The sequence below is a fragment of the Mustelus asterias genome, chromosome 1 (assembly GCF_964213995.1).
Source record: "Mustelus asterias chromosome 1, sMusAst1.hap1.1, whole genome shotgun sequence".
NCBI lineage: Eukaryota > Metazoa > Chordata > Chondrichthyes > Carcharhiniformes > Triakidae > Mustelus > Mustelus asterias.
In genome coordinates this window covers 79,021,909-79,036,259 of record NC_135801.1, presented here as the reverse complement: position 1 = coordinate 79,036,259, position 14,351 = coordinate 79,021,909, and the positions used below count along the sequence as shown (strand labels likewise).

The 14,351-nt window shown below is 39.6% G+C and overlaps 1 protein-coding gene across 1 annotated transcript in view; it reads right to left on the bottom strand.

Annotated features, from left to right (window-relative positions):
• cfap299 (cilia and flagella associated protein 299) overlaps positions 1 to 13,950 on the bottom strand; it is a 509,278-nt gene extending 495,328 nt beyond the window's left edge. The window contains 3 exon segments of the mRNA XM_078235737.1: positions 2,125 to 2,255; positions 3,494 to 3,535; positions 13,309 to 13,950. Coding sequence (XP_078091863.1) covers positions 2,125 to 2,255; positions 3,494 to 3,535; positions 13,309 to 13,950 — 815 coding nt within the window.
• Positions 13,951 to 14,351: the final 401 nt, after the last annotated feature.

Below are 14,351 nucleotides of genomic sequence, written 5' to 3'. Positions count from 1 at the left end.
GCTGTGCTGAGGGGATGTCATTAACTTGTCAGTTAGTGGGAGCTCTGTAAATGTTGTCCAACTGTTAGCTGACCCTGGAACGTATGGCCGATCATGGGCTTTTCCTAGGAGAACATTGCCATTGTTGCTGCCTATTCAGTGTATTGTGCTGAAGCACTAAAAAAAACATAGAAATAGTCATTTGGTAGTACAGACTTGAATGTTGCTGAAAGAAAGAGACATTTTGTTGGAGCTTTTCATCTTACACTGATCAGGACAAATTACAAGAATTCTAATGTAAGGGAGAAAAAAAATTATACTATGGTTGGTAGAGGTGTTGCCATGGATAATGCACCAGTTGATGGTGAATGATAGTTAACTGCCAAGCATTGTTTGAATTTTAAACCAGGCATCTTGACTCTGATTGGTCAAGGCAGGAATGAACCAGCGAATGGCTGTCACTTATTTTGTTTAGCTGAAACAGACACAATGATGTGTACATGTTCTTTCTGTCTGCAAAGAACTGGGCCCTTGCCTTTAATATATTTAGCTCCCTGGTACATGCAAATGTGTCACATTGTGAGCCTAACTGACAATCTTACATTGGTTGTCAGCATAATTTTTAGCACACTGAGGATTATTTAGCAATTGATGTCCAGTCATGGATCACATCTTATGTTGGAAACGGTGTTTTGAGTTTTTTCATGCACAGGCTTGGGGTATGGTCTTATTATTATCCTTTAGTTACAGACTTAATACAACTGTGTACTGCTGATCAGGATATGCCAAACAGAAAGAGTCTGAGGCATCAAAATGAAGAGTGACAACTACCTCTGCAGCCACTGGCAGGCATGGAGGCGAATAAAGTGTGGCTTGAGTTGTTGCTGGACCATGCAACATATGCCAGTCACCACCTTACAGCTTAGCCTTAGTCGCCTTCGGCACTGGTTCTCCATCATATTGAGACAAAATATCCTAGGTCTGTTCACACTTCCCACGGGCATATAAATTGGGGGACTATATTCAGGGGTGTTAAAAAGAAGAGAGAGGAAATGTTTGCAGCACATATTACCAATGTGAATCGCCAAAATTTGTAGGCAAGGTAATAAACCATTGGTACGAACAGCAGGATTACCAGTTTACTGAATGATCCGACCTTGACACCTAAAGGAAGAGTTTTTAAGGTACATATCAGTCTCCATGAATTAAACTTAGCCTGTAAACTCTGGCAGGATCAGCATCAAAGATCAGAGGTGGGTACAGAATCATAGAAACCCTACAGTGCAGAAAGAGGCCATTCAGCCCATCGAGTCTGCACCAACCACAATCCCACCCAGGCCCTACCCTCGTATCCCTACATATTTACCCGCTAATCCCTCTAACCTACGCATCTCAGGACATTAAGGGGCAATTTAGCATGGCCAATCAACCTAACATCTCAGTACATCTCAGTATTTATCTCAGGCTACGAGTTTTCAGGCCTTCTATCTCAATAAGATAACAGAAATACAAACCGTCAGAACATTTAAGGTGAAATCGGGTGTAAGAGTGAGAGAATTGGGGTACTAAAGGGAAGTATGCCTATGCACCCAAGTGTCTTTTTTCTAAATTTAGCCTTTTCTTCAGTTATTATTACTGATCAATGGTGACTGCTGTTAATTCTTGGATTTTTCTGTTTAAAATTAACACTATGATTGCCTCAGTAGGTATAAAAAGGTTGTTTGAAAAAAATAATTGCAAGTACAACATAAAGCATTCTGAAATTATCAAATATGTAACATTGTGTAATAAGATGTCATGTTTTGGTATTTCTGGGAAAAACAAAGTTAACAGAACTCAAAATCTATTACAGATATTATCTTTATATTTGTACTAAAATTAGCTTGCCATAATACATCGAGAGTAACATAAAGCATAAATGCACCCTTATTCTAATTCTTTGTTCTTTTTACTGTTTGGCTTCAAGCCCCAGTACACTGCATTTACCAAATGAGACAGTTTACAATCCAATTTTCAAAATAGCTCCTCCTCACGGATTTCCATCACCCTGATGATGGGAATACTTTAACATCCAAAACATCAGTTTGCTTCTTTTAGAACAAATAATTGGCATATACTCTTCGCAATGAATTAGGATATACTTACTTTTTCTGGCTTTTTTTAGCGAGTCTTGCAGCTTCAGCAGCTGTCTTCCTCATTTCAAACTCTTCTCTTTTCAGCACCTCTCCACTTCCCCTGTATCCCAGCTCCACCAGCTGTCGAGCCAGCTCCTCATCCTAAGGGATTCATGGAGATGATTTATCAAGGCAGAGCTGAAATTTATACACTAAATTTATACACTGACTGCCTCATATGATAATATTACAGCAAGGTTAAAGTTCTTAGGCCAGGCAGAAAGTGAGAAAATAAAAAAAAATCTTTTTACAACTTCTGCATGAAGTGAGCTTTTTGACGCAATTCATGATTGTAAAAGGAGTAATAATTTTCTGGAAAATATTTTTTAGTACGAGAGTTTTAATGTTGTCCCATAAGAATTATAAAGTAACTGATGTATCGCTGCTGAAGCATATGGTGAATTCTAAAACTGTAAAATATAACTAATTGAAGATAAAAATTGTTCATATTACAAATTACTAATAAATGTTCAGTACAGACAGGGATGGCAACAGTCACATTAAATCAGAAGATGGTACATTTATTGGATAAACAATTACAGATTCATTAATTCTTTGCAATATTTCATCCCATGTTAACAAACTGATACCATAACACGTGCATTTTAGAAACTAAATGCCAATTTAACTCTGTTTAAGTGAATTAGTTTTGAGTGAGTTAAAGTCTTACTTAGCAAGTCTCCAAACAAATACAGTACCCATGAATTTTAACAATAAAAAAAACAGGGTTTTAATGATATTTCAGAAAACTCCACAGACTTACTTGATGGAATGGAAGGATAGAAATGAAAATTTGCATGTACATTTGATATTTTTACTACAGATCAGCTGTAAAGAATACTGCATGCTGTTTTTTTTAAAGCAAGATATTTCACATTTAACCATCGTTCAGCATGAATTACTGTGACTATCAAACCATCTAGATTGTTACCGATTGAATCAGACAGCAGAAATTATTTATATATTGATTACATTAATTTTATTTAAAAGCTTCCTTTTAAGTTGTCACCATGGTTTAAAATATGATATAATAAAGAATTTTAAAGAAAATGGGAGGTGGAAAGAGGAAAGAGATGAAATTTAAGACATTTATATACTTGCCCGCACTTGTTCTTCATCTCCCTGACTTTTTTCAACTATGTATTTTTAGATCTTATGGAACCTAGAGTCTTGATTACACTCACAAAAAGTGGAGCAGATTTATTAACAAAAGTCCAGATGATGCTTATTTACTTATTTCAAAACTTTACGTTTTCTAAACAAACGGAAGAATTGAAAATACTTTTGTTAATGTATACGAAGTTTAATCGAAAAAAATGGTTATTTAAATTAAAAGTTACTTGGAGGAAATAAATGTGTACAAGCTAACTATCAACCTTTACCTGTGGAGCAAGGTTCTACCCCATCTACACTCATTTCTCATCATTCCTCCCACTGAAGAGCTATGAAGAGGGGTTGGATAAGCTTGGGTTGTTCTCCTTAGAACAGGAGAGGCTGGGGGTGGAGGGGCCTGATTGAGGTGTACAAAATTATGAATGACATAGATAGATAAGAAGAAACTTTTCCCCTTAGTAGAGGGCTCAATAATCAGGGGGCATAGATATAAGGTAGTGGGCAGGAGATTTAGAAGGGATTTGAGGAAAAACCTTTTCACCCAGTTGGTGGGAATTCGGAACTCACTGTCTGAAAGGGTGGTAGAGGCAGGAACCCTCACAACTTTTCTGCAGATTGAGATTACTTTCAGTTAACAAACGTTTTTGTATTGCTTCTTTGTGTAGACCACAAACAAGTCTGTCACGAATGAGGTTATTAAGCACATCTCCAAATTCACAATATTTGGCAAGTCTCTTAGGTACTTTAACAAATTGTGTGATGGAATCCCCTTCCTCTTGGTTTCTTTTATGGAATCTAAAGCACTCTGTAATCACCAGGGATTGAGGTGAAAAACATGCTTGCAAAATTTCCACAATTTGTTTGTACATTTTAGTGCTTGGCTTATCAGGTTGCACATGACTGTGAAGGAGATTAAAAGTTTTCCTCCCATCATGCTCAGATAAGTGGGCACTGTAATGTCTCAATCTGTTTTGTTCGCCAGCGTAAAATAATCAAAATGCTCATTATAAGAACTACACTGCTGCACATTCTCATCAAAGGCTTCAACAATGCCCAGAACTCACGCCATTTTTATTCACACAGGTTTCCCGTATGATAATTTTGCAACATTTCCAGCAGCTATCTCAGTTTTCTTATTCATATGAGACATTAATTTAAGCTTCAGTCTGTTATTTACTACAGCCAGCTCTGAAATCTGTTTTTCAGAGTATCTTTTAATCATGTCCACACGTGTCAACTGATTTTCCCTGTAGACAGCAATGTGAAAAGTTTCCCTTTTTCTGACTTTTTTTTGCTTAAACTTCTTCTTCTAAGTGGTTTAGCAAGCACACATCCATTATCCTCATCAGCAGCTTTGTTGTGTATTTGGAGTACGACGCTCAGGTACACTTGATAAAAGAATGCAACTTTATTGTGGCGTGTTCTCTCTCATATCTGCTGCTCTTCTGTTTCGTCTTCCGTTTCCCATTCTCCATTGCATTGTATCATGTCCTTGCACACAGTACTACAGCAGGATTCTACGGTGAGCCAAAAGGGACAAGTATACAACAAATGACTCTGACACCATGAAGAAAAGTTCAGTCCTCAGCAACTGCTCCGGCATCAGAACATGGTGACGGCTGCACCAGAGTTCAGCGCAAGGGAGTGGGGCCATAATATCAAAAATGGTGACATAAATAGAAAAAAGCTGCCAAAGAGTTATAGTGAAATAACTTAAGTTGGGACTTATAGAGAGGACTTACTGTAAAAGTATATAACACTGCAAAAGTGATGAAATCTCAGCCAAAAGCAAGTGTACAAAGTGATACAATTACTCTGGATAACACCAATCAATCTAAACAATATGTACCCAAAATTGCGAGACTATTAATACAGTAAATGGTCCCAGTTTCACTTAACTTTGGGAAATTCAAGAGCAAAAGAGTCCAGGTTTAAACACTGATTTATCATATTTAGTCAAATTGGAATTGTAAATGTGTTCTTTTTGCCATTGAGAAATATTATTACATCTAATAATAAATGGGGAATACATTTCTTAATTCTAATTTATTCCAACAATACTGGCACTTAAAGTTGATGAATAATGTTATGAACAGGCACTGCCACCTTGTGGCACGTTCAGCTGGCAAAGTACTTAACTGCCTTCCTAGCATTTCAGCAAGCTCAGATCTTTTGCTCATTATTTGCCAATCATATTTAATTAAGTCATCACAATAGTGACATCGTCAGTAAATATATTAAAATTATTTTAATTATTAAAATTATAAAATAATTAAAAGATAAATCAAAATTATTCCAGGTAGATGATAATGCATTTCAGCAGTTTTCTATACAAATGTCATAGAATATCCAAAACAAAGAAGCTGACTATGGAGTGAACACAAAAGTAGGTCTATACTGTATATCACCATTCAAGAACCTGACAAAGGGTCTACACCTGCAACAATAGCTTAACATTTTCCTTCACAGATGTTGACGGACCTGCTGTGTTTCCAGTATTTTCTGTCGTTACGGTCCCCTGGGGGATCCATGAACCAAAATAGCCAAATTTATCGAATGACCCCCAAAGAAGCAATTACCAACAAGATTTCACTTTTTGTAACTTTTACTTTAACACAAATCAGAATCAACATAATGAACCGGTGGATGATACTTCAAATAAAAAGGTAAATTTCACTTTAAACAATTAATACAACAAAGATACCCCTTACACAACCACAAACATTCCCCTTCAGCATGTATAACATTATGTAGCTTCACAATTCCACAATATACTTTTCTTTACCCATGCAGGGTAGGTCAGGAGTCCTATCCAACAACAATTTTCACCTCCAAGTTTCTGGGAAATGATTATCTGCAAATCCTCTCTCAATTTGGTCATGACAGTCCTGACGGTGTAGCTTTCCAGAGTTAATTTTCAACGAACTGACCAACAACACTCCAGTTCTTGGCCACTTCTGGGGAAACAAGTAGCTCTTTAGTGTCTCCAAACTATTCACTCAGCTTTCCAGGATTTAGATCCTTTATTCCAGCTCATACATTGTCTCCAGGAGTTCTCATTTTCTACCATACAGAAAAATGGACTTCTTCCTGAGAGTGAGCTGTGTTCCTTTTTCTGTCTTTGCCTGCCTTCTCTTTATGTCTGCATCTGGGCCTTCACGCCCCAGCTCCACTGCTTGTAGATCTCCTTGGTATCTGCAGCACTCCATGCCTCCAACATAAAAGAAATGCCCATTATCATCCACTAGATTAGCAGCCATTAACACAACAGCATAACAATGTCGATATAATATCGTGGAATAATTTTGATTTGGCCTTTTTAAAAGAATATATTGCAGTTGTTAAAATTACAGTGAATTTGCCATAAAGTTCTTTGATTTTCATAGAATCATAAAATGGTTGTCCACCCTGGTATGTGGTCACTTGGCCCATCGTGTCCACACCAGCTCCCTGTAAGAGCTACTCAGCTAGTCCCACTCTTCTGCCTTTCTGTTGTAGCCCTGCAATTTCTTTTTCTTCAAATAATTATCCAATTCCTTTGGGAAAGCCATGGTTGAATCTGCCACTACCACACTCTCAAGCAATGAATTCCAGATCCAAACCACTTGCTATGCTGTTGGTTTTATTACATATAAGTTGAGAATCTTAATGCAACAAACATTGCAAAAGTGAAATAAAAACAGAAGATGCTGGAAATACCCAGCAAGTCCAGCAGCATTTGTAGAGAAACAGTTAAAATTTCAGGCTGATGTCTTTCCATTTTGAAAAAAAAAGTTCATTTCCTTAGCATCTGAAACTTATAACATTCAAAACAGCATTTTAAACAGTTAAACAATTATATATTGCACATTAATAATTAAAATGATTGAGCTTGCCAACTGAATTGCCATTTGTATTTTTAACATATTTATTAGAGCTTATATTGTAAAGCATCAACTTCTCTCAATAACTGAGCCTCAATTGGATATTGTTACATTTATACATTCAAAGAACGTGCATTTTGCAGAATTTCTCAACACATAATCTGTGTGCATCAGCACAAGTTAATGTTCTCTCGTGCTGTGAGGCAGAAAGATTTTCTTTTACCGCTTTTTCCAAAAGGCATCCAAACAAATTGGAGAATTAATTGTTAAATCTTTATTTCAAGTGAGCGAAGCTACTTATTGAAACTGATCGAGGACAGTTGTACTTTTCTGTTGCTCGCTCCTTGCAGACAAAATGAGCATCAACTTCCATAATCAATGCCAATTTTCAGAGTGATTGTTTGGTTGAAGATTAGAAATGAAAAACAAAATTGCTATCAAGAATACATTTCCTTTACTTACTCACCTATTTCAAACTATTAGAGAATGCCAACATGGATATGTGTAACTAGCTTCAATGAATTTATGAGCAAACAACAAAAGTAGTAGACAATAGAATGTCTCTGGACATATTTTATATGGACTGCCAGAAAGCATTTGATAACATTACACACAATGAATATATAATTTGAAGGTCACAAAATTGAAGGCAAATTATTAACTTGATTAGAAGATTGCTTAAGATTTTTTAATGCTTGTTATTTGATGGAATATGGGTATTGTTGGCAAAGCCAGCATTCGGCGTTCACCACTTATTGCCCTTGACAAGCTGTTAGTTAGCGGCCTTCTTGAACCACTGCTGTCCATGTGATTCAGGTAAACACACAGTGCTATTAAGGAGGGAGGTCTCAGGTTTTCATCCCTCAACAGTGAAGGAATGACACTATATATTTCCAAGTCAGAATGGTGTGTGGCTTGGAGGGGAACTTGCAGGTGGCGGTGTTCCCAAGTGTCTGCTGCCCTTGTCCTTCTAGGTGTTAGAGGTCATTCAGGGATTTGGAAGACACTGTTAAAGGCACATTGGTGAGCTGTTGCAGCACATCTTGCATATGGTACTCAATGCTGCCTCTGTGCATCAGTGGTGGAAGTGATTGTTGAAGGTGGTGGATGGGGTGATGATCAAGCAGGTAGCTTTGCCCGGGATGGTGTCGAGCTTTGAGTGTTATTCACACTCCGAATTTATGCCTTTTAGATGGTGGACAGGATTTGGGGAGTCGAGGGGTGTATTGCATGTTGCAGAATTCCCAGATTCTGACTTGTTCTTCTAGTCACAGTATTTATATGGCTGGTCCAGTTAAGTTTCCAGTCAATGGTAACCCCACAATGTTGATAGTGGGAGATTCAGCAATGGTAATGCCATTGAATCTCAACAGTGGATGGTTAGATTCTGCCTTGGTGGAGATGGTCATTGCCTAACATTTGTGTGGTTTGATAGTTACTTGCCACTTTTCAACCCAAGCCTGGATATTGTCCAGATCTTGTTGCATTTTGACATGGACTGCTTTCATGCAATCGTCAGCCAACATCCCTATTTCTAACTTCATGATGGAGGATAACTGAAGATGGTTGGATCTAAGACACTACCTTAAGGAACTCATGCAGTGATGTCCTGGAACAAAGTTGATTGGCCTGCAATAACCACAACAATCTCAGTGTTAGGTATGATTTTAAACTTCAAACTTTCAAACTTCTCACTTTCAAAGAAAAATCTCTGAATTCACTAAAAGCCACTCCAACTCGACTGCATCAATAACTGCACATTATTTAGGGTTCAATCTAATTTCCAAAGGCTTCATTCTCCTGGATTTCTGAGTCTGCACTTTAGCTTCTATTTGTTGCACAACTTCAGCACTCTAATCGCCAGCTAGCTTCACTGGGTTAGGACCTACCCTAAATTTCACCAAGCCTTAATCTCCCCAACTATACCAAGCTATATTTGACTCTCAGGACTTCTTCTGAGCCCTATCCCTCTCTAGCATAGAGACAGTAACCTTCTGTCATCTTCCCAGCTCCCCATGACATCTCCTGAGTATGGAATACCTATTAACTTATCACCACATTTATACCATTTAACAGAGGCTAAACAAATTCCAATCAGGCCATGTTTTATTCTCCATTTGAAAACCAGAAACAGCTGAATTATCCATGTTAAACTGATTCTTGTTTCAACTTAATCAATTGCAGGAGAGAAATTGTGTCTGACTAATTTGTTAGAGTTGTTTGAGGAGGCAACAAGCAAGGTGGATAAAGGGGAACCTGTAGATGTGGTGAACTTAGATCTGCAAAGACAATCAATAAAGTGCCATATTAAAGGTTACAACACAAAATAAGAGCTCATGATACATGGGGTAACATATTAGTGTGAATAGAGTTAGTTAACAGGAACCAGAGAGTAGGGTTAAATGGGTCATTTTCTAATTGGCAAGATGTAACTAGTGGAATGCCACAGGCATCAGTGCTGAGGCCTCAACTATTTACAATCTATATCAATGACTTGAATGAAGGAACCAAATGCATGGAGCTAAATTTGCTGATGATATTAGCTTGCAGAAAACCAAGATACAAGATTCACTATTATTCAAAATTACGTCAAACATAGAAACACAGCAGATAGGAGGAGGCCCTTCGCGCCTGCTCCGCCAATCATCAAAATCATGGCTGATCATCCAACTCAATAGCCTAATCCTGCTTTTTCCCCATAACCTTTGATCCCATTTGCCCCAAGTGCTATATCCAGCCGCCACTTGAATATATTCAATGTTTTGGCATCAACTACTTCCTGTGGTAATGAATTCCACAGGCTCACCACTCTTTGGATGAAGAAATGTCTCCTCATCTCCGTCCTAAATGGTCTACCCTGAATCCTCAGACTGTGACCCCTGGTTCTGGACTTCCCCACCATCGGGAATATCCTCCCTGCATCTATCCTGTCTTGTCCTGTTAGAATTTTATAAGTCTCTATGAGATTTCCCCCTCATTCGTCTGAACTCCAGCAAAAACAATCCTAACCTAGTCAATCTCTCCTCATACATCAGACCCGCCATCCCCAGAATCAGCCTGGTAAACCTTCGCTGCACTCCCTCAAGAGCAAGAACATCCTTCCTCAGAAAAGGAGACCAAAACGCAACACAATACTCACCAAGGCCCTGTATAATTGCAACAACACATCCCTGCTCCTGTACTCAACCTCGCGCAATCCGAAGACAGAAATAAATTTTGGGACATTCTTTCAGATGTTTCCTGTAATTTCCTGAATGAACCGACTTAATATCAAAAATCAAATTATAAATGAGAAACACATAAAAATTAAAATAATTAATAAAACATTTCAACTGCTGTTAGCAATACAATAAGTTTTGCATAAAACTTTATTATCTGATGCCTGGGGCTTCAGTTGTGCCTTCTTCACATAGTATCAATAGCTCCTCCAGGCTATTTCTAAATTAATGCTTGCACAGGATCTGTGCTCCTCAATGGGTCCAAAAAGCCCCTGCACACATATGGGCTTAACCCAATTTGCAGTAATCTCTCATCAGTGAGAAACTCCACAGCACAACTACTCGCGTGAACAAGGTTTAAATACTTATTTGTCAAAATAAAGTTAAATCCATCAAAACAGTTATTTCTTAAAAGAACACTTTTACAGTAAACTGTAACTGCAGTTTAAAAGGCTTTGGAAAGGACCAAAGTTTTTTTTCTCATCACTGTAACAGTGCCACCTGCTGTTGGATTTGCTTTGCAAAGCACTGGCACCATCTGCTGATGAGCAATAGAGACAAGGTAACCTGAACCCAAATAAGCAATTTGTGGTTGTTACTTATTTACATAATTATTGCTAATAACTATTATTATTCCTTTTATTCACCTGTATTTCTAACCATAAAAAACTTTGGAAAAGCAATGTTTTCTCTCTCATAATAAGCATATCTGACACAGGCTTTTTTTTTACAGCAGCAAAAAATGACTATGATAGGGTTGAGTGTTTTGGTTGTTATTTTAAATTCTGTTTCATCTATTGTAAGTTGGTTCATTTGTATTTTAGTTTTGATATTGTTCATTTAATAATTAAATTATTCTTCCTACCTCTAGTAATTAGAATTATGGAACAATATTGGACATTTGAAGAGATATATTCTGAGCTCCCTCGGCCAAACAGAAGCAGCACATCCAAAGTATTTTGTAGCCGTCCAGACTCAGACTGGCTGGATGGAAGGGGGAAGGTGGGGAGTGGAAAACTGGGCGAGGGTGCACTAAGACACATGATTGGAGGGGGTGGTGGGAATGTCCTCAGGCCCAGACTGGGAAGAGTCTAGGGCAAAAGCCCAAAAGCGAGTTGGGGCTTGAATAGGAGGAGAACCAAATAAAAAACAAATGCTTCAGTTTAGGTTGCTGAGCTTGCAAAGACGGTCCTTGTCCCAATCCAGAGAGGTGAAGGGTATGTCAGTCCATTGTCAGTCGTGCCCCAACATGATGCGCAGGGTCTGGCCACCATCTCACATACGTCAGTCTGGGGTATTGTGGGCATAAATACTGATAGCACAGTCAGGGGAGGCATCTGCAGCCCACAAACGTCTAGAAACAATAATTTAGCTCAAAATTAAGTCACATGAAAAAATATGGGTTAATTAAGGAAAGCCAATATGGAATTATGGGCAACACAGTAGTTAGCACTGCTGCCACACAGTGCCAGGGACCCAGGTTGGGTGACAGTGTGGAATTTGCATTTTCTCCCCATGTCACTGTGGGTTTCCTCCTAGAGTCCAAAAATGTGCAGGCGAATTGGCCATTCTAAATTGCCCCTTAGTGTCTAAAGATGTGCAGGTTTGGTGGATTAGCCATGGTAAATGCACGGTGGGGAGGGGAGGGGTCAGATGATCTTTTGGAGAATCAGTGCACACTCAATGGGCTGAATGGCCACTTCTTGCATTGTGGGGATTCTATGTGAACCGATAGTGCAGAGGCAGAAACCTGATGGTCTCATGGTGGTGGTGGTGGGGGAACCTCAACATGTTACCATGCATTAGGCCTCAAGATGGAGAGGGGTAATGTCCACATGCGGCATATGCACATTAACCTCAAATGATTCGGGCAATAAGATCGGGATATCCATCACAATGACAATGAAATCAAAAATTACAGGGAGAGGACTGAGAGTTATTTGAGGGAGGGAAACCTGTCCAAGACAATGGGAGGAATTTCCATGTGGAGAGAGTCAAAGCTGGTCTGGTAGTAGACCTCAGCACCACCCTCTTGCAACCTGAACCTATGGTGCAATAGAAAATAAAATTATGAAAACTCTGAAGGCTTCTGGGAGGAATAAGGGAAGGCAATGGCCTTGTGGTATTAGCACTAGACTATTAATCTAGAAACTCAGCTCATGTTCTGGGAACCCAGGTTCGAATCCTGCCATGGGAGAATTTGAACTCAATAAAAAAAATCTGGAATTAAGAATCTACTATGACCATGAAACCATTGTTAATTGTAGGAAAAACCCACCTGGTTCATTAATGTCCTTTAGGGAAGGAGATCTGCTGTCCTCACTTGATCTGGCCTACATGTGATTCCAGAGTCACAGCAATGTGGGTGACTCCAAATTGCCTTCGGATAACTAGTGATCGGCAATAAATGCTGGCCAGCCAGCGACACCCATGTCCCACAAATAAATTATATAAAATGAATCACTGGTGGGATGACTTAAGGGGCACTCAACTGATATTGGTATTCCCAAATGAGGAGGGATACACAACTGAGACATGCTAGGAGCATTTTCATAAAAATAGGTGCAATCAGGAGCCTTAACTCAAAGTGCATTTGCGCAAGATTAATTCCGATTTGTGCCACTCAATCTCCTTGCAGTGATCACTTGTGCAAAGCGTAGAAATTCCTCAGTGCAAACAAGTGGGCTATTAGAGAAGTTGCAGAAGATCATTGAAACTGTTCTGCCAAACCTTGCAGCTCGCAGGTTCAGAGAAGTGGAACTCCAGCCCTGTCTAAAATAATCTAATTTCCTTTCTGAACATTTGCCCTCATGTGTATTCCAAAGGCTGTAACTGTAGTGTGTGTTGGTTGAGGATTCCAGGGCATGGGATAAAAGCAGCACATCCCACTGCCCATCCAAAGCAATCTCATAGCCACCAGATCTTCCAGCTGAACAAAAATCAGTATCATCAATGTCTCACATGTCCAGGGATCTGGTGGGATGCATCTGCCACATTCTCCAGCAGTTGACACCATGGAGACTGAGAGGGAGTGACGCCTTGAAGCTCAGGCATCCCACCACCAGTCTGGGATCTCTCCCTCTTATTGCGGGTGAGCTTATCCTGCATGAAGACAGGTGATGAAAGTATGATCAGGGCATTTTCCATGGCAGATGATAAGGATGCTTGGCTTGTGTGAGTGCTGAGTGGAGCTGAGCACGGGACAAGTACACGAGCTGCACAGGATAAGAGCCTAGATGGAGATGTCAAGGTGTGCTTGGGAGAGTGAGTGGGATGCCCCTTGAATTGGCAGGTGTACGATCCATGTGGAGATCCATTCATCCTGTGAACGTCTGATGGTTTTGTGCAAGTATGAGTTGAACGATCAGGTGGTTGACATACTTTGGCAGAACAGATGAGATCATTAATTCTCTTCCTGCACTGCATGTCTGATTTCTCATGGGCTGAGTTGGCACTCACCGCCCTGGCCACCTCCTCCCAAGCCGCAGTTGAGGGGTTTTTGGAGCTCCTTCTGCCATAGAGCATCTGCTGGTGATCTTCAATATCAACAAGCAATGTGTTGTTAAATGTTGGGGCTGTAGCTTTCTTCTCTTTGCGGACCATCTCCCCCAGCAGCGAGGTGGGTCGGTGTGTGGAAGCGGGCAAGCTGTAGACTTTGGTGTGACTGGATGATCCCATCGCCAGCCAATGGCTTGCCGCATTCACCATGGGAAAACCCGCCACCAGGGGGCTGAAAACTCCCAGCCATTGTCTCTCCATGTTCTTCCTACCAAAATGAATCACCTCACACTTCCCTACATTGAATTTCATGTGCCATCTGTCCGCCCTTTCCATCTACTTGTCTATATCCCTTTTTAAGTTCTACATTATCCAGTTCACATGCTTTCACATTTTGTATTATTGGCAAACTTTGAAATTGTACCTCATGCAGCAGGGTTCAGGTCATAAATATATATCATGTGGAACAAGGGACCCAACACTGACCTTGGGGAACTCCACTATAA